Raw genomic sequence first — 17,125 nt, 5'->3', positions numbered from 1 at the left:
TTGTTCCCTGTAAGACTGGTTAGGATCGGATAGTGGGAACCAGAGGGAGCCCTCTCACCCCCAGACCCAGATCTTGCCTGTTCCCTCCCAGAGCTTCAGATGTGCACTCACTGAACTAGGGACTGGGCAAACTTAAGTTATACAACCCCTGTGGAGAAAACATGACAAGACACTGAACTCAGTTACACACACACACAGATATATAGATAGATACATATATATACACATATATAGATAGATATACACACACACATACACATATATATATATATGAAGGAGCAGTGGACCCAGCGTCAAGAGGTCTCATGAGCCGCCTTCAATGAGCTTAAAGACTTTAAAAGCCAAATCTAAGTGGGAGGGTTGCCTCAGGCCTGTCCAGTTCATCACTATCATCATCCATCCACATCCTCCCACAGACGCAGCCACGTCACCAAGACTGTAACCATTCACCTCTGTCTCCTGGCATTCAGTGTTGGATTAAAGTGACAAATCTTTCTCTTCCAGCCCAACCCTGACTCCTCAACCTCTCACAATCCTCAGCTGTGTCCTCATTAGGGTACAGTCTATTTGGGCATCAGAATTGATACAGGAGTCATTAGTGATGAAGGGTGGGATAAGGATATGGGCTGAAGGGGTCACCGAAGCTCTGGAGGACATGGCAAGTTTCCCTGCAGAAGCTGGGGTGACCATCATCCAGCACCTCAATGTGTTCAGTGTTGGAATTCAAAGAAATGATGGGTTTTCCCTGGAGAAGCTGGCTCCACAACCAGCTGCAGAGACAGAGCTGGGGCAGTCAGACTAGAAGAGCTCCAGGCACTCAGAGGCAGGAGACAGGCCTAGGTGCCACTGAGCCACACAAAGGGCAGGACAAGGGAATTCTAGGTAGGCAGAGGCAGTGGAATGAGGGAAGTAGGACTAGAGAATGTGGAACAGGTTGAATCTGCTCAGAAGTGAGGAAGGAAGGCTGGTCTTTGTTGATCTGCGCCTTCTGGAACACTGCTATACAGGTTACAGGTAGGCTACCCGAAGCCAGTCCTGTGCTCTGGGCACTGGCAGGTGACCTCAGTGGAGGCAGCACTGAAGGGTAAAGGTTTGGGGACCCTACTCAGCTCAGGAACCTCTAGTTTCAGATTGCTGACTTCTGCAGGCAGGTTATTAGGGTTCATGTTCAATGCTTAGCCTTTGCTATGTAGATGTTGAGCGGTTAGCACCCTCTCCAAAGTGGCCTGCCAAGCCTTTGTTCATTTTCTTAAGCTGAACCCTTACCCCTCCTCCAAAGCAGTCAAACAGCTGGGCCAGCCAGATGGGGAAGCAGAAGTGAGCGGGCATGGAGCCTGTGCTTAATTCCTCTGCTTTACCTACTCCTGCTCCCACTCTCTCCCAAGCCTGTGTATGTCAGTTACTAATCCCTATCCCAAATCTTTCTGAATGCAAACCCTGGCATAATGCATGTCCCCTAGGGAACATGGTGGGGGAATGGCTATTGCCTGAGCAAGGAAGAACCAGCGCCCAGGAGGCAGAAGGGCAATGCCCCTAGCTAACTGAGGCAAGAGGAGCTGAGATCATCCCCAGCGGAACTGTAATTCAGACCACTTTTCTGCCATTCCTGGCATGTAACATGGACAGACGCAAAATCTAAATGTTCCAAGTAGTTCTGGAAGAAAGTTTTCAGACGACCTCAAGGAAAAGTATAGCAACAGACTTTGTTATTGGTCTGAGATCTCCCCCAGGGAGGTCACCCCACACAGGGACAGGAGGTGCTTCTATAGCCCCGAGTCTTAGAGGCAGGCAGGTGGGAGGGGCTAGGGGAAGAATGCCATGGCCTCATCCTCCCTGAGTTTGGCCTTGATGGGATCCCTTGGCAACATCAGCTCCTGGATTATGGCATACGCAGGACATTGTGGGGCGAAGCGGTTTTTCTGAAAAGAAAAGGAAGGCTGACATCTGACAAGAGGAATGAAGATTAGTCCTCTGGGAGAAAAAAAAATGGTCCTGGGGCAGGGTGGGTTAGGGGCTGGGGGACATGCAGAAAAAGCAGAGTGATTAATACTGCTGATCTTCCAGCAAGAGGAATGGAGGTTATGTTGTGATTATTAAAAAGAAGCAGAGAAACTACAGACCTTCCTTGGAAATGGGGAGACAGAAGCTGCCTGCAGCAGCTGTCTAGTATGACAGCTGATAGGGGCAACCTCTGCTTCAGCAGGAGAGAGTGAAAGGGACTCACAGCCAGGGACAGCCACAGCAGCCCCACTGGACCCTTGGATGCACTCTTGGCCTTGGAGAACTGCATCTGATACTGTACTGTGGCGAGGAAGCCCTCCAGCCCCATCTCTGTGATGCGGTTCCCTGGTGGAAGGTGCAGACAGGTGGCCTCTTAGCACCACAGGCCTCACTGGCACCTGACATACCAGACATCCCCAGCAGCCCAGTTCCTCCAGCTCCCCAGTCCAGACTCACTGGCCCAGGCACACGTTTCCCTGACCTAGCCCTTCACTCAGCTCTTACTCACACACCCCCCATCTCTCTAACTCCCCTCATGACTCCAATCGCCTGTCCTCAGCCTCCTCCCAGACTCAGCACTTCCTCTGGCCCCTCAAGCCCTGTGCCAGAGATCCCTGGGGGACATGTAGCCCAAAGATGGGAGGGCCAGGTCTGCTCCATAGAGTCGGGGCAGACACCCTCAGGCAGGACAGGGCCCAGGTAGCCTCATGGCAGGAGGACACGGGAGATTGGCAGACATACGGATGAGATTGAGGTGCAAAAGGACCTTGTTCCCAGGCATGAAAACTTTCCCATCTCGGTGCTCCACAGGCTCCAGGAGAGGGTTGACCACCTCAGTAGCCTCAACAACCAGCTGCTAAAGCAGAATACTAATTGCAGCAGAGAGCAGGGGAGCTGGTCAACAGGCCATTCATTCATTCATTCATTCAACATACATGTTTTGACTGCTGGCTATAGTCCAGGCTTTGTCCCAGGTGCTGGGGATACAAAAATAAGCCCATACCCTCAAGAAGCTCCTTTGTGTAGGGGAGCCAGAAAGTGAAAGTAACGTGGTCTAGAGTGAGCACTGACAGAGGCAAGCTCAGAGCACTGTGGGAGCACGGAAAAGGAATACCTAGGCCAGGCCAGGAGGGGTCTCCTGCGAATGCACATGATATTGTCAGATGAAGATGGAAAAGGTGTTCTAGGCAAAGAAAGCAGGTGCAAAGGCTCTGGAAGCATGAAACTGTATGTCGCATTCAGGTTTTACTAAGTGTTTCCCAACACCTAGAGCAATGAGGAGAATGGATTGGAGGGAAGTAACAATGACAGCATGATGAAAAGAAATTGCAGTACTAGTGACAATCAGCAGCCTGATCAAGACAGAGGCAGAGATGAAAAATGGAAACTGAAAGGCAACCCCAATTTCTTCCTCCCTCTGAATGTCCTCTTTTGTAGGATTTTGTCTTGGGTGCCAGAGAAGACTCCTGAAAGGAGAGGGGCCCTTCCCTGCCTAGGGTGTGCAGGTAGTCTTCCAATGGAAGAGAAAAATACAGAGAGGCAGATGCTCAGGCAGCTGACAGAATGGAGTGATGAGGGATGGTAGGAGCACCAGATGCAGCCCAGGAAGATTTCCAATGCAAGCAGCAAGTTGGTCCAAGTTGAAAGGGAGCAGAGAAGATCCAGGGGCAAAAGAGAGAGGGTCTGAAGAAGGACCCATGCATAAGGTAGCGTGGGGCAGTGCCATGACCATAAAAATGCCCTGCCTTCCTCAGGAGCTGCTGAGGGGGCAAAAAAGAAGACGCTTTGTTCCTATGCAACAGTCCAAGCAAGTGATGGAGATGGTGATGAGGAACTGAGGGCCTCTGGGGAAGCAGCCTGGCTGAGTTGAGACAGCAGATCCAAAGTGTGGGCTACTAATAGACAAGGAAAAGTAGAAGGGGCTTGCTCCCGTTTTTCCCACAGAAGCTCAGGGTGACATGGGAGGGAGTTTCAGGTGAGGTTGGGACAGGAGTGGAGGACAAATTTGAAAGCAAATGGCTGCTGCCACAGCATGGGGCTGGAGACCACATTCCAGGAGGGGCTGGGGTGAGACGTCTCAGGCAAGCCTGGAATCCCAGGGGTGCGCCCCCTGCCTCCACTCTTCCTGGTAGCTTACCTCGGACTCCAGGAGGATGCTGCGCTTCTCTCTGCTCCCGATCTTGATCCCTTTTGTCCTGCTTGGCTTCTGCTCAGGGATGGTTACCTCTGGGGCCAGAAGAGGAGCCAGAATGCACAGTGCACACTTCTGATACCACCCAGGCTCCCTCCCCAGAGAAAACAGGCTGTGAGGCAAAGAGACCCCCCAACTTCGGGTTTGGGTGCAATAGAAATGGCTGGAGGGGGCTGGGCGCAGTAGCTCACACCCATAATCCCAGCACTTTGGGAGGCCGAAGCAGGGGATCACCTGAGGTCAGGAGTTCGCAACTAGCCTGGCCAACATGGTGAAGCCCCATCTCTACTAAAAATACAAAAATTAGCTGGGCATGGTGGCATGCACCTGTAATTCCAGCTACTGGGTAAGCTGAGGCAGGAGAATTGCTTGAACCCAGGAGACAGAGGTTGCAGTGAGCCAAGATCGCACCTCTGCCCTCCAGCCTGGGCAACAGAGTGAGAATCCATCAAAAAAAAGAAAGAAAGGAAAAGAAAAGAAAAGAAAGAAAGAAGAAAGAAAGAAAAAAGAAAGAGAAAGGAAGAAAGAGAAAGGAAGAAAGAGAAAGAAAGAAAGAAGAAAGAAAAAGAAAGAAAGAAGAAAGAAAAAGAAAGAAAGAAAGAAAGAAAGAAAGAAAGAAAGAAAGAAAGAAAGAAAGAAAGAGAAGAAAGTAAGAAAGAAAAGAAAGGAGAAAAGAAAAGAAAGAGAAAAGAAAAGAAAAAAAAGAAATGGCTGGAGGGGGGCCCAGCTAGGTGGATGGGTTCCTTGAAGACAGGGCCACAGAGCTCCAGCTTCAACAAAGGGGATGAGGAGAGTGGTGGGTCAGGATGTCTGGGCTGGATGCGGCTCTCCACATCATCCCGCTGTGAGAAGGAAATCAAGCCCAGAGGGACATGGCAAGATGAGCTCTAGGCAGGCACACCCAGGCCCAGAACAGCCTCCTGCACCCAGCCCGGCACTCTCCCCTCCTCCACACAGGAAGATGCGGCCCAGGGGCACCCACACTTACTCCCCTTGCCTGCCTTTGTGGTGTCTTCTTTCTTAGGGGTTCCTTGTGTGGGTGACTGCCCAGACCCTGACTTCTCATCTTTCTTGGCCAATTCCTGTGGAGAATGTGAGAAGAGAGGTGCAAGTCCCACCTCCGGAGGGGATGGGCAGTGGTGAGGGAAGGAGCCCAGGTTAGGACCCGGGGCCTTAGGGGGAACTTCAAAGGCCCATGTGACCTTCTTCCCTCCACCACCGCTGCACATGATGGAAGCCCCTCCCCTGTCCGTCCAGCACCTAGGCTCTGTCCCATTGCACACTTACCAATGATTTCTCCTTTTTCTTGCCCAGGCCCTTAGGGGTTTTCATTGTCTGCGTCTTGTCTGTCTTATCCACCAATGCACTATTGCTGATCCCTACCATCTGACTCTTCTCACGGTCCGTTTTGGAGTCCCCGTGTCGAGAAGAGGAGGGCTGTGCTCACAAATGGGAGGGAAGGGAAGAAGAAGCCAAAGCCCCTTCCTCAATGGGGGCATGAAAGGTAGCTATACCCATACTTGGAGAGCAGTCGAGCTGACAGCACCCTCCCACCCATCTCCCTGCCTAAATGCTAAAATAATTTGTATAGGACTCCTCTGGGGTGAGATGCTTCAGGGAAGAAATAGCAGAGGGACCTGGGTGGGGGTGAGATGAAGGGTGAGGCAGGGTCTCAGACTCTCATATTGAGGGGGAAAATGGCAGCTTTTATTGAGCTAAGTGTCAGGTGCTATTTTAACTGCGTTGCAGGAATTAAGTCATTAAATCATCTCGACAATCACGAAATAGGTACAACTATCCCCACTTACAGATGAGGAAACTAAGGCAAGGAGAAGTTAAGTAACACAGGCCAGGTGCAGTGGCTCACGCCTGTAATCCCAATAATTTGGGAGGCCGAGGCGGGCGGATCATTTGAGACCAGGAGTCCAAGACCAGCCTGCTCAACATACCGAAACCCCATCTCTACTAAAAAATACAAAAATTAGCTGGCCATGGTGGCACATGCCTGAAATCTCAGCTACCCAGGAGGCTGAGGCAGAAAAATCGCTTGAACCTGGGAGGCAGAGACTGCAGTGAACCGAGATCGCACCACTGCTCTCCAGCCCAGGTAACAGAGCCAGATTCCGTCTCCAAAAACAAACAAACAAACAAACAAAAAACAAGACGAAGAAGAAAGAAGAAAGGGAGGAGGAGGAGGAGGAGGAGGAGGAGGAGGAGGAGGAGGAGGAGGAGGAGAAAAAGAAGAAGAAGAAGAAAGAAGAAGAGGAAGAAGAAGAAGAAAGAAGAAGAGGAAGAAGAAGAAGAAGAAGAAGAAGAAGAAGAAGAAGAAGAAGAAGAAGAAGAAGAAGAAGAAGAAGGAGGAGGAGGAGGAGGAGGAGGAGGAGGAGGAGGAGGAGGAGGAGGAGGAGGAGGAGGAGGAGGAGGAGGAGGAGGAGAAGAAGAAAGAAAGAAAGAAAGAAGAAAGAGAAAGAAGAAAGAGAAAGAAGAAAGAAAGAAGAAAGAAAGAAAGAAAGAAAGAAGAAAGAAAGAAAGAAAGAAAGAAAGAAAGAAAGAGAAAGAAAGAAGAAAGAAAGAAAGAAAGAAAGAAAGAAAGAAAGAAAGAAAGAAAGGAGAAAGAAAGAAGAAAGAAGAAGAAGAAGTTGTTTAGTAACATGCCCAAGGTTACAAGCTGGGATATGGATGAGCCGGATTTCAGGTCCAGATGGTCTCAGTCTAGTGTCCTATCTCTGAACCAGTACACTCTACTGCGCATAGTGTGGTTCTGCAATTAGAGCCCGCCCAGCAGGGGCTTGGCAAACGTCTGTGCAGAAATCGGAGGGAAAGACAGTCACGACAGAGGGTGGAGATTAAACTGGATGGCCAGTTTGCTGAAAAGCAGCGGACTTGGGGAGTGGGCTCGAGGGTCAGAGGGGCTCTCGGCTGGTCCTGGGGCCTGGTAGCTCCTCACCGATCGCGAGCGCTCCTGCGTCCCTTTTTCCAGCAGGAGGCGTCGGCGCTCCACCACTTCGGTGTGTGTCAGCTCGAAGGCGCGCAGGACCTGAAGGAGGCGGGCGCTCAGCGGTCCGACGCCTGGGTAGTCAGGGTCGGCTCCCTCGGCCCGCCCACGCCCCGGCCCCACCTGGTCGGCACACCCACCTCAGCCAGCTTTAGGGCGCCCTTGTCCTGGATGCGATTGTGGGCCAGGGACAGCCAGAGCAGGGAACGGTTCAGCCGGAGGCCCTAAGTGGCGGGCAGGGACGCGTGAGCCGCCCAAGCCGCCCTTGCTCCCAGCAGATTCCTCCCCGCCGCGCACGCACGTCCGCAATGTAGCCTGCGCCCTCGTCCCCGATGTGGTTGAAGCCCAGGTTGAGCGAGACGAGGGTCCGGTTGCAGCTGTGCAGCGTGGACAGCGCCTGGCCCAGGAGTTGCGCCCCGCGGTCGTCGATGTTATTGTTCCGCAGAGACAAGTGCGCAATCCTGGGGCAGCCAGAGGGAGAATGTGGGTCGCTGGAAACGGTACAGGGCATCCGCCGGAATATGGGAGACTTGAAGGCTTGAGGGAGCGGTCTGGTCTGAGGATGTAGGGGCAGAAATCGAGGGCGCTTGCCGAGATGGTAGGGAGACAAGGAAGGGCGGGGAATTTTGAGACTGGCCCAGAGAAAGGGGGTGAGGGCAGGGAGTCTCACGTGCTGTCCGAGGCCATGAGCTTGTAATAGGACTGCTCCGGCAGTGGGTTCCCCTCCAGAGACACCTTCCTGAGGGCAGGGGAGATTTGAGAACCAGAAGGTACCACTGAGGCCAGGTAAGGGAAGGGAACAGAGAGGAAGTGTGCGTCTCTGGGAAGCAGCTAGGAAGTAGAGTCGAATGATTGCCCCCCCAATATAGGAAATATATGTGACAATTCCCTAGACTAAAAATTCACAGTTGTGCCCATTGTGAAGGGACTGCTCCCCAAAGTTGGTGACCCATGGTAGTGTGGCCCCTAAGGTGGCCTTCAGTGGTCCCCACCTCCTGGAACTCATGCCACTGTGTCATTCCTTCCCCTTGAGTGTGGACTTCACATTAGAAGTGACTCACTTCTGGCCAGGCACAGTGGCTCACGCCTGTAATCCCAGCACTTTTTTTTTTTTTTTTTTATACTTTAGGGTTTTAGGGTACATGTGCACAATGTGCAGGTTTGTTACATATGTATCCATGTGCCATGTTGATTTCCTGTACCCATTAACTCGTCATTTAGCATTAGGTGTATCTCCTAATGCTGTCCCTCCCCCCTCCCCCCACCCCACAACAGTCCCCGGAGCGTGATGTTCCCCTTCCTGTGTCCATGAGTTCTCATTGTTCAATTCCCACCTATGAGTGAGCACATGCGGTGTTTGGTTTTTTGTCCTTGCGATAGTTTACTGAGAATGATGTTTTCCAGTTTCATCCATGTCCCTACAAAGGACACGAACTCATCATTTTTTATGGCTGCATAGTATTCCATGGTGTATATGTGCCACATTTTCTTAATCCAGTCTATCGTTGTTGGACATTTGGGTTGGTTCCAACTCTTTGCTATTGTGAATAGTGCCGCAATAAACATACGTGTGCATGTGTCTTTATAGCAGCATGATTTATAGTCCTTTGGGTATATACCCAGTAATGGGATGGCTGGGTCAAATGGTATTTCTAGTTCTAGATCCCTGAGGAATCGCCACACTGATTTCCACAATGGTTGAACTAGTTTACAGTCCCACCAACAGTGTAAAAGTGTTCCTATTTCTCCACATCCTCTCCAGCACCTGTTGTTTCCTGATTTTTTAATGATGGCCATTCTAACTGGTGTGAGATGGTATCTCACTGTGGTTTTGACTTGCATTTCTCTGATGGCCAGTGATGAGGAGCATTTCTTCATGTGTTTTTTGGCTGCATAAATGTCTTCTTTTGAGAAGTGTCTGTTCATGTCCTCTGCCCACTTTTTGATGGGGTTGTTTGTTTTTTTCTTGTAAATTTGTTTGAGTTCATTGTAGATTCTGGATATTAGCCCTTTGTCAGATGAGTAGGTTGCAAAAATTTTCTCCCATTGTGTAGGTTGCCTGTTCACTCTGATGATAGTTTCTTTTGCTGTGCAGAAGCTCTTTAGTTTAATGAGATCCCATTTGTCGATTTTGGCTTTTGTTGCCATTGCTTTTGGTGTTTTAGACATGAAGTCCTTGCCCACGCCTATGTCCTGAATGGTATTGCCTAGGTTTTCTTGTAGGATTTTAATGGTTTTAGGTCTAACATATAAGTCTTTAATCCATCTTGAATTAATTTTTGTATAAGGTGTAAGGAAGGGATCCAGTTTCAGCTTTCTACATATGGCTAGCCAGTTTTCCCAGCACCATTTATTAAATAGGGAATCCTTTCCCCATTTCTTGTTTTTGTCAGGTTTGTCAAAGATCAGATAGTTGTAGCTATGCGGCGTCATTTCTGAGGGCTCTGTTCTGTTCCATTGATCTATGACTCTGTTGTGGTACCAGTACCATGCTGTTTTGGTTACTGTAGCCTTGTAGTATAGTTTAAAGTCAGGTAGTGTGATGCCTCCAGCTTTGTTCTTTTGGCTTAGGATTGACTTGGCGATGCGGGCTCTTTTTTGGTTCCATATGAACTTTAAAGTAGTTTTTTCCAATTCTGTGAAGAAAGTCATTGGTAGCTTGATGGGGATGGCATTGAATCTATAAATTACCTTGGGCAGTATGGCCATTTTCACGATATTGATTCTTCCAACCCATGAGCATGGAATGTTCTTCCATTTGTTTGTATCCTCTTTTATTTCATTGAGCAGTGGTTTGTAGTTCTCCTTGAAGAGGTCCTTCACATCCCTTGTAAGTTGGATTCCTAGGTATTTTATTCTCTTTGAAGCAATTGTGAATGGGAGTTCACTCATGATTTGGCTCTCTGTTTGTCTGTGATTGGTGTACAAGAATGCTTGTGATTTTTGTACATTAATTTTGTATCCTGAGACTTTGCTGAAGTTGCTAATCAGCTTAAGGAGATTTTGGGCTGAGACAATGGGGTTTTCTAGATATACAATCATGTCATCTGCAAACAGGGACAATTTGACTTCCTCTTTTCCTAATTGAATACCCTTTATTTCCTTCTCCTGCCTGATTGCTCTGGCCAGAACTTCCAGCACTATGTTGAATAGGAGCGGTGAGAGAGGGCATCCCTGTCTTGTGCCAGTTTTCAGAGGGAATGCTTCCAGTTTTTGCCCATTCAGTATGATATTTGCTGTGGGTTTGTTGTAGATAGCTCTTATTATTTTGAGATACATCCCATCAATACCTAATTTATTGAGAGTTTTTAGCATGAAGGGTTGTTGAATTTTGTCAAAGGCCTTTTCTGCATCTATTGAGATAATCATGTGGTTTTTGTCTTTGGTTCTGTTTATATGCTGGATTACATTTATTGATTTGCGTATGTTGAACCAGCCTTGCATCCCAGGGATGAAGCCCACTTGATCATGGTGGATAAGCTTTTTGATGTGCTGCTGGATTCGGTTTGCCAGTATTTTCTTGAGGATTTTTGCATCAATGTTCATCAAGGATATTGGTCTGAAATTCTCTTTTTTGGTTATGTCTCTGCCAGGTTTTGGTATCAGGACGATGCTGGCTTCGTAAAATGTGTTAGGGAGGATTCCCTCTTTTTCTATCGATTGGAATAGTTTCAGAAGGAATGGTACCAGTTCCTCCTTGTACCTCTGGTAGAATTCAATCCCAGCACTTTTTGAGGCCAAGGCGGGCAGATTGCCTGAGCTCAGGAGTTCGAGACCAGCCTGGGCAACAGGGTGAAATCCCGTCTCTACTAAAAATACAAAAAATTAGCGGGACGTGGTGGCGTGTACCTGTAATCCCAGCTACTTGGGAGGCTGAGGCAGGAGAATCACTTGAATCCAGGAGGCAGAGGTTGCAGTGAGCCAAGATTGTGCCACTGCACTCCAGTCTGGGCGACAGAGCAAGACTCTGTCTCCAAAAAAAAAAAAGAAGGGGTTGGGGGTGGGGTGGAGGGAAATAAGTGACTCACTTCTAACGAACAGAACATGGCAGAAGAGATGGGACAGCACTTCCAGGTTTAGGCTACAAAGGCGGTGGCTTCCGTCTTGAGTGCTCTCTGGCACTCTCTAGCTGGCCAGCTGCCATGTGGTAAGGACACTCAGGCAGCCTGTGGAGAGGCCCAGGCAGCCACACAAGTGAGCCTGGAGGCAGATTCTCCACCACAGTTGATCCTTGAGATAAGTGCAGCCACAGTCAGCAGCTGTACCGCAACCTCAAACCCTGAGCCAGAGCACTCAGCTAGCCCACCCCCAGGTCATCTCACAGCAGCTATGAGATCATAAATGTATGTCCTTTTAAGCCACTGAATCTTGGGGTTAATTTGTCACACAGCAAGAGATAACTACAACATGAGCCTCCACACGGCAGTGGCTTCTCTAACAGTGCTGTGAGAATGGAGGTCCTTTTCTAAGTCACAGCAAAAACTGCACTAATGGCTAGAAATGACTCTATGTAAAAATTTTCTCCCATGATTTCTTATTTTGTTCAACCTTTCAGCCTGCCTCGTCTGTCACATAAACATGATTATTCAGTTTAAATTTGTTTATGTTGCTATGACTTACTTTTACACATTATTTACAGATGAATTCATATAGTTGTTTTCTGCTAGCTAATTCCCATGATGGAAGGAAATATGTTTCATGGTGTTTTACACAGAGTGCTGGGGACCCCTAGCTGAAGAAGACACAGTCCCTGCCCTCAAGGAGCATCCATGCCATCTACAGGAGGAAGACAGGCAAGCCACTGCATGGAGGGGTACCCCCCCCCCCCCACCATGAAGCAAGAGGAGGCAGGGTGCTGTGGGAGCCTAGAGAAGGGGCGGGGCCAAATCAGCCTTGCCCCTGACACTCGCAACCACACCTGTAGTTACCCTGCCCCATGCCTTGCTCCTGCTCCTTCCCATACAAGTATGCCCTTTCCCAATTCCCTCTCTGGACTGCTCCTAGGCCTCCTTCAGCTCAGTACCACCTCCTCCAGGCAGTCTTCCAGGTCTTCCTGCCTCACATCCATAAAGTGTGGTGGCACTTCTCTCTGCCCACTCCCTCCTCCGATGAACCAGTCCTCCATCACCAGTCTCCACATTGCCCTGCAGTATTTATTCTTGTGTCCTTTTCTCTCCCTCCCTGGACTGCGAGTTCCTGGAGCATAAGAACTGTGTCTTACCAGCTCCCAGTACAGGGCCAGGGCCCCAGGCAGCCAGGAAGGAGAGCGAGAACCTCTGGGGAGGGAGTGGAGGGTAATGAAACTAATGCAGGGGAGACAGGATGAGCCTCTGAAGGTCAGGCTCTTTGGGTGCTGGTGTGGGCAGAAAAGCGGACCCGGCTTCTTGTCTAATGGAGGTATCATGATCCAACAGACATTGCCTGCTTGTGATTCCACAGGGATGCCAGCCAGACCCACAGGAGCTGGGACCTGTCACTTCCATCCCCACACTGCTCCCCTCTGACCACTCGCCCAGCCAGGCTTCCCAGGCACCGGGGCCTCCCAGTCTGCTCACCTGAGCGTGGACGAACAGAGAGGCAGGAGCTCGATGAAGGTGGACAGGGTCTTATCCGTCAGCCCCACCTTCCACAAGCTGTCGTGGGCGGGAAGTGCAGAAACACAGAGCTAGAGCGCCCCCTCCTACTGGAAAACCCTCCCCAAACCGTCCTCCCAGCGGCGCCCTTCCTCATCCCCAGCCCCCCGAACTCCCCACCGTCGCCAGGGTCTCCCATGCCCCTTGGTTCTCTCTCCCAAGCCACCAGGAGCCCCAACTCCCACTCTGGTCTCCCGCCCATCCCCTCAGTGCCTCTCACTTGATGGCTTGTAGCTGGGTGAGCGGGGGCAGACATTTAGAGAAGATACCCAAAATCCGTTCCTCAACCTTCCAACCTGCGGGCCAAGAGGAGGCAGGCGCCTCAGACCTGGGAGGCGCCAGGGGAGCGGGAGGGAGCTGGGGCGGGTGGGGGGAGCCGGGCTCACCGCGGATGTAGATTTCCTTCACCAACTTGCTGTCCTCCTGCTCCAGCTCCACCTGGATGGTGGGCCGGAAGAACACGTATTTGCTCTCCAGGCTGTTGAGGCTGCAGGACACCGACAGCCACGGATCGTCTGGAAGGCAGAGGTGAGGAGAGGGGAACAGCCACCTCCCCGGGCCCCACGCCAGGCCGGCCCACGGGTGCCCGGGTGGGATTGGAGGATACCGCCAGCGCCAGAGACGCAGGCCTGCGGGCGCTGCCTCTCCGGCCACGCGCGCCTCTGCTGGGTTGGAAAGGAAGACTGGAGACTCCCCCACCTCCCCACCGGCCTCGTCGAATCCCCCCGACTCACACACACCGCCCCGCGTCCCTCCGTTTGGCCCGGCGTGGGAAGGAAGGCTGAGGATGGACGAGGCGGCCCTGGCAGGCACCGGGGAGCTCCACTGTCACTCACCTAAGGTGGTCTTTTCCGACAAAGAGGCGGAGGGGACGAAGGGCTGGTGGGGGCGGGGCCGGTTGACAACTTTGGGGAAGTCCGTGTAGCCCCACCGCGTGCAGAGCTCTGAGAAGTCGGTCTCGAGGACACCCAAGCACTGGTACTCCTCTGCGGGGACGTGGTGGGGGGGCGTGAGAGAAGGGGCCGCGCCCACTCCCGCGTCCCCAAGCTCGCCCGCGCGGGCGGAGAGGCCCTCCTCAGATGGATATTTTTGCAGCCATTCAACTTGCAAATGCTTGGAAGAACGGACGCTGAAAACACTTGATAGGAAACGGGGAAAGCAAGAGCTCGGAGAAAGAGGACTAACGGGCGTGCGTGCACGGTAGGCAACGGGGCCCCCTCTTCTGCGTGCTGGCCTCCCCACCCCCAGGTCAAAGCCACTGCCACCCCTGCTCTCCACTCCCAGCCCGGGCTTCCGCCTTTCCCAGGTGTCCCCAGCCCAGCCTCCTCCTCACAAGTCCTCCTTCCCTGCTGGAACTGCTCAGGGTCCCTGGGAGAAAGCGCAGGCCCGATGTGAGCTCCTTTCCACTCCCACTCCTTCCCTACACATACACTCAAGAGCAGCAGAACGATACTTTTATTTAACATTTCCCCTGTCCAGTGTGTTTATGTAGCACTTCCTAGTGTCCAGTGCTGTTTGAAATGCTTTAGAAATATTAACTCATTTCTGAGTTATATTAATTCACACATGCCCACCACATCCCAACCTGAGGGCTGTGCTATGCAAACTTGAGACTCTGAGTTCAAGGGACACTTGCTCTTTCTGGCTCCCCACCATAGGCATCCCAGGAAGAAGTGGCTCCTAGAGATAGGACGGAAGTCCCTGCCAAGTGCCAGACAGCCTGGAGCTCCACAGAACAGCACGCTGGCCACAGGGGCAGGTGCTGCAGGAGCTGTGCCGAGAGGGACACCGGCAGCTCAGCAGTAGGGAGCCTGCCTGAGGGAGTGGAGGGGCTGGCAGGATGCAGAGAGGCTCGAGGGTTCATGGGGAAAGTCATGAGAGGCATGTTCCTCGTGTCCGGCCATCAGCGGGAACCCAGGCACACAGCCAAATGGGCTAAGCAGGTAAGAGAAGGCATAGGGAGGTTGCAATTACCCCCTGGTCTGGCTGGCTCCTGCACACCTCCCTGCCCTCCCAAACTTCCCTCTGCTGGGAGAGCCCCTCATGCTTCCTTGCTTCACTCATACTTCCCTTCTCAAGAACAGAGATTCTCAAGCTTTAACATCTTAAAAATCACCTGGAGAGCCTGCTAAAACAATTTCCTGGGCCCTATCCTACAGAAATTCTGATTCTGTAGCCCGGGTGAGAGCCATGATTTTGCATTTTTAGCAGCTTCCCAGATGATGCTGAAGTTGCTGGTCCAAGGACAGCACCTTGAGAAGCCCTGCTCTAAAAGAGCGCTGCCCCGTAGTACTTCATGCTGGGACGGAAATGCGCTCTCTGCACTTTAGCAGGTAGTTACCTGTCAGACAGCACAGCTCTTTTCCCCTTCCACACCCCTTTCTCATGCTCACTAATAATCTCACCTCGTAGCTTCTTAAGAAATAAAAGTCATTAGATAGGATTTCCTCTAAATCCCTACACCTTCCTATATCAGCCATCACTCTCTACTGGACACGAGCCCACATCTGCCCCTGCCACAGCACACAGTGGTGTCTGCTAAGGCCACCATGACCTCCATGTTGTCCTATCCAAGTGCCTGTGCAGGCGTCACTCCCATTCTCTCCTACCTCTCTGCTGGCTGCTCAGGCTCCCCTGCCAGCTCCTCATCCTCTACAACCTGTAAGGCTGGATCCTGACCCCTCTCCTCTTCTCTAATTATACTCCCTGCCTCCTCGAGGGGTCCCTTTCATTGCCAGGACTTAACTATGCCAGAACATCAGCAGCTCCCAAAGTCACAACTCCACCCCTAACCTCTCTTAGGTACTGCCGACCCATGTGTCCAGCTGTCCAGCTGGCATCATCCCTTGGAGCTCCTCCCTTACATGCACCTCCTTTGGCCTTTCCCATCTCCATGAATGGCACCTCCTCCCACCCAGTGCCCAGTCCAGAAGCCTGAGAATCTTTCTTGCTCTGTCGCTCACTCCCTACCCTGCCCAGTCCTTCACCAACTCTTATTACTTCTACCTCAAAAGTGTTTCTCTGAGGAGCCTAACCCAACCACCCCTCACCATTCTCACTGCCCTATCCCAACTCCCACTGTCCCCGGACTAGGCTGTTGAAATAGTCTGGTAACTCATCTCTCTGCCTCCTTCAACCCTGTATTCTATACAACAGCCATGTCGTGTGTGTGTGTGTGTGTGTGTGTGTATGTGTGTGTGTGTGTGTTTTGAATGTAACTGGCTTCATACCTGCAGGGGATTGTATACTGTCTTATCTTCCCTTCCAGAAGATCTTCTTTCTCCAGCTCTTATAATTCCTTCCCCCCATCCACCAGCACTGACAAGGAGATAGCACCTGGCTAATGCTGGACGATCAGAGCTTTTTCCCAAGTTGTTTTACTTCGATTCCAGAGACAGCAAGTTCTTGTCCCCGTGATGATGAAGCTGGCAGATTTGTATCAAGAAGTCTTCTGATACATTTCCCCTTCATGCTTAGTTTGATTGGGGTTCTATCACTTGCAACAAAAAGGGCCATAGCTCTACTTATACCATTCTACTCATTTTCTTTTCCCAGAGGATGTAAACCCCATGGGGGCAGGACCGTGTCCACCTCCTTCTCCTCCGTGACATACCTAGCCTCATGGCTGGCATTTGGAAAGTAATTGTTGAATCAATGAATGAACATCTGTAAACTCTGTTCAAAGGCACCTCCTGGCAACCCCCCTGGTGCCCTCACCCCCTGGGCCTTCCTCTCTTCTACATCTTATCACATCTTATTGGTATTTGTCACCATCCCAAACCAGATTGTGGGTTCCTTAAGATCAAGTTCAATTCAAATATCTATCAAGCCGAGATTCAGGAACTCAGCCTGGGTATGTATGAGTTCAGCCATAGCCGTGGAGCAGTGAGTAGCTAGAGGGAACCCGGGAAGACGCAGCCTGGAGGCCCGATCCCCAAACCCCGGCGCCAGCGTACCAGGGCTTTTGGGCTCCTCCTCCCCCACGGGTGGCAGAACGGTCGCCGGCTTCTCTTTGGCCGCGCGCTCTCCCTTTTTGGTCACCGCGCCAGAAGACTTCTGGGTCCCCGGACGCGGGGCCCTGGGCGAGGCCCCCGGCGCGCTCTGCTCGCTCGACATGCTGGTGTTGTCCGCAGCGTCTCCGGGACCTTCGTCGGGGCAGGAAGGTAGGACCGCACTCTACCGGGCTCACTCTGAGGGTGGCTGAATCAGGGGATCTCTGTTCCGCGTCCAGGGACCGGATCCGACCCGTCCGCGGTGGCGTCGCCTACGCGTCCCTCTCCAAGACAACCGCGCGAGGCGGGCGGG

The 17,125-nt window shown here is 51.6% G+C and overlaps 1 protein-coding gene across 2 annotated transcripts; it reads right to left on the bottom strand.

Moving 5' to 3' along the window:
• Window positions 1–1,678: 1,678 nt before the first annotated feature.
• LRRC71 (leucine rich repeat containing 71) lies at window positions 1,679–17,121 on the bottom strand. 2 transcript variants are annotated; one of them, XM_063624901.1, is made up of 15 exons: window positions 16,777–17,121; window positions 13,657–13,806; window positions 13,207–13,335; window positions 13,041–13,116; window positions 12,743–12,820; window positions 7,858–7,926; window positions 7,489–7,648; window positions 7,328–7,411; window positions 7,140–7,229; window positions 5,480–5,629; window positions 5,181–5,274; window positions 4,139–4,227; window positions 2,743–2,857; window positions 2,225–2,346; window positions 1,679–1,919 (listed from the first exon to the last, which is right to left on the bottom strand). In XM_063624901.1, exons 1-15 carry the CDS (start codon window positions 16,934–16,936, stop codon window positions 1,803–1,805), a joined length of 1,683 nt encoding a protein of 560 aa, XP_063480971.1. In that variant the 5' UTR covers window positions 16,937–17,121; the 3' UTR covers window positions 1,679–1,802. The 2 variants fall into 2 exon arrangements, with proteins under 2 accessions (XP_063480971.1, XP_063480972.1); XM_063624902.1 differs by having other exon boundaries at window positions 2,743–2,854.
• Between the last annotated feature and the right edge of the window lie 4 nt (window positions 17,122–17,125).

Source organism: Symphalangus syndactylus, chromosome 12 (assembly GCF_028878055.3).
Source record: "Symphalangus syndactylus isolate Jambi chromosome 12, NHGRI_mSymSyn1-v2.1_pri, whole genome shotgun sequence".
Taxonomy (NCBI): Eukaryota; Metazoa; Chordata; class Mammalia; order Primates; family Hylobatidae; genus Symphalangus; species Symphalangus syndactylus.
The sequence above is the reverse complement of the archived record's forward strand: the minus strand, read 5'-3'. Positions and strand labels throughout refer to the sequence as shown.

Excerpts from the sequence above, each read along its gene's own strand:
- LRRC71 (XM_063624901.1), bottom strand. The coding sequence starts at position 16,936 with ATGTCGAGCGAGCAGAGCGCGCCGGGGGCCTCGCCCAGGGCCCCGCGT. Across the intron at positions 7,649-7,857 it reads CTCATGGCCTCGGACAGCAC|GATTGCGCACTTGTCTCTGC; the intron begins GTGAGACTCCCT and ends TGGCTGCCCCAG. Across the intron at positions 7,230-7,327 it reads GCGCCCTAAAGCTGGCTGAG|GTCCTGCGCGCCTTCGAGCT; the intron begins GTGGGTGTGCCG and ends CGCCTCCTTCAG.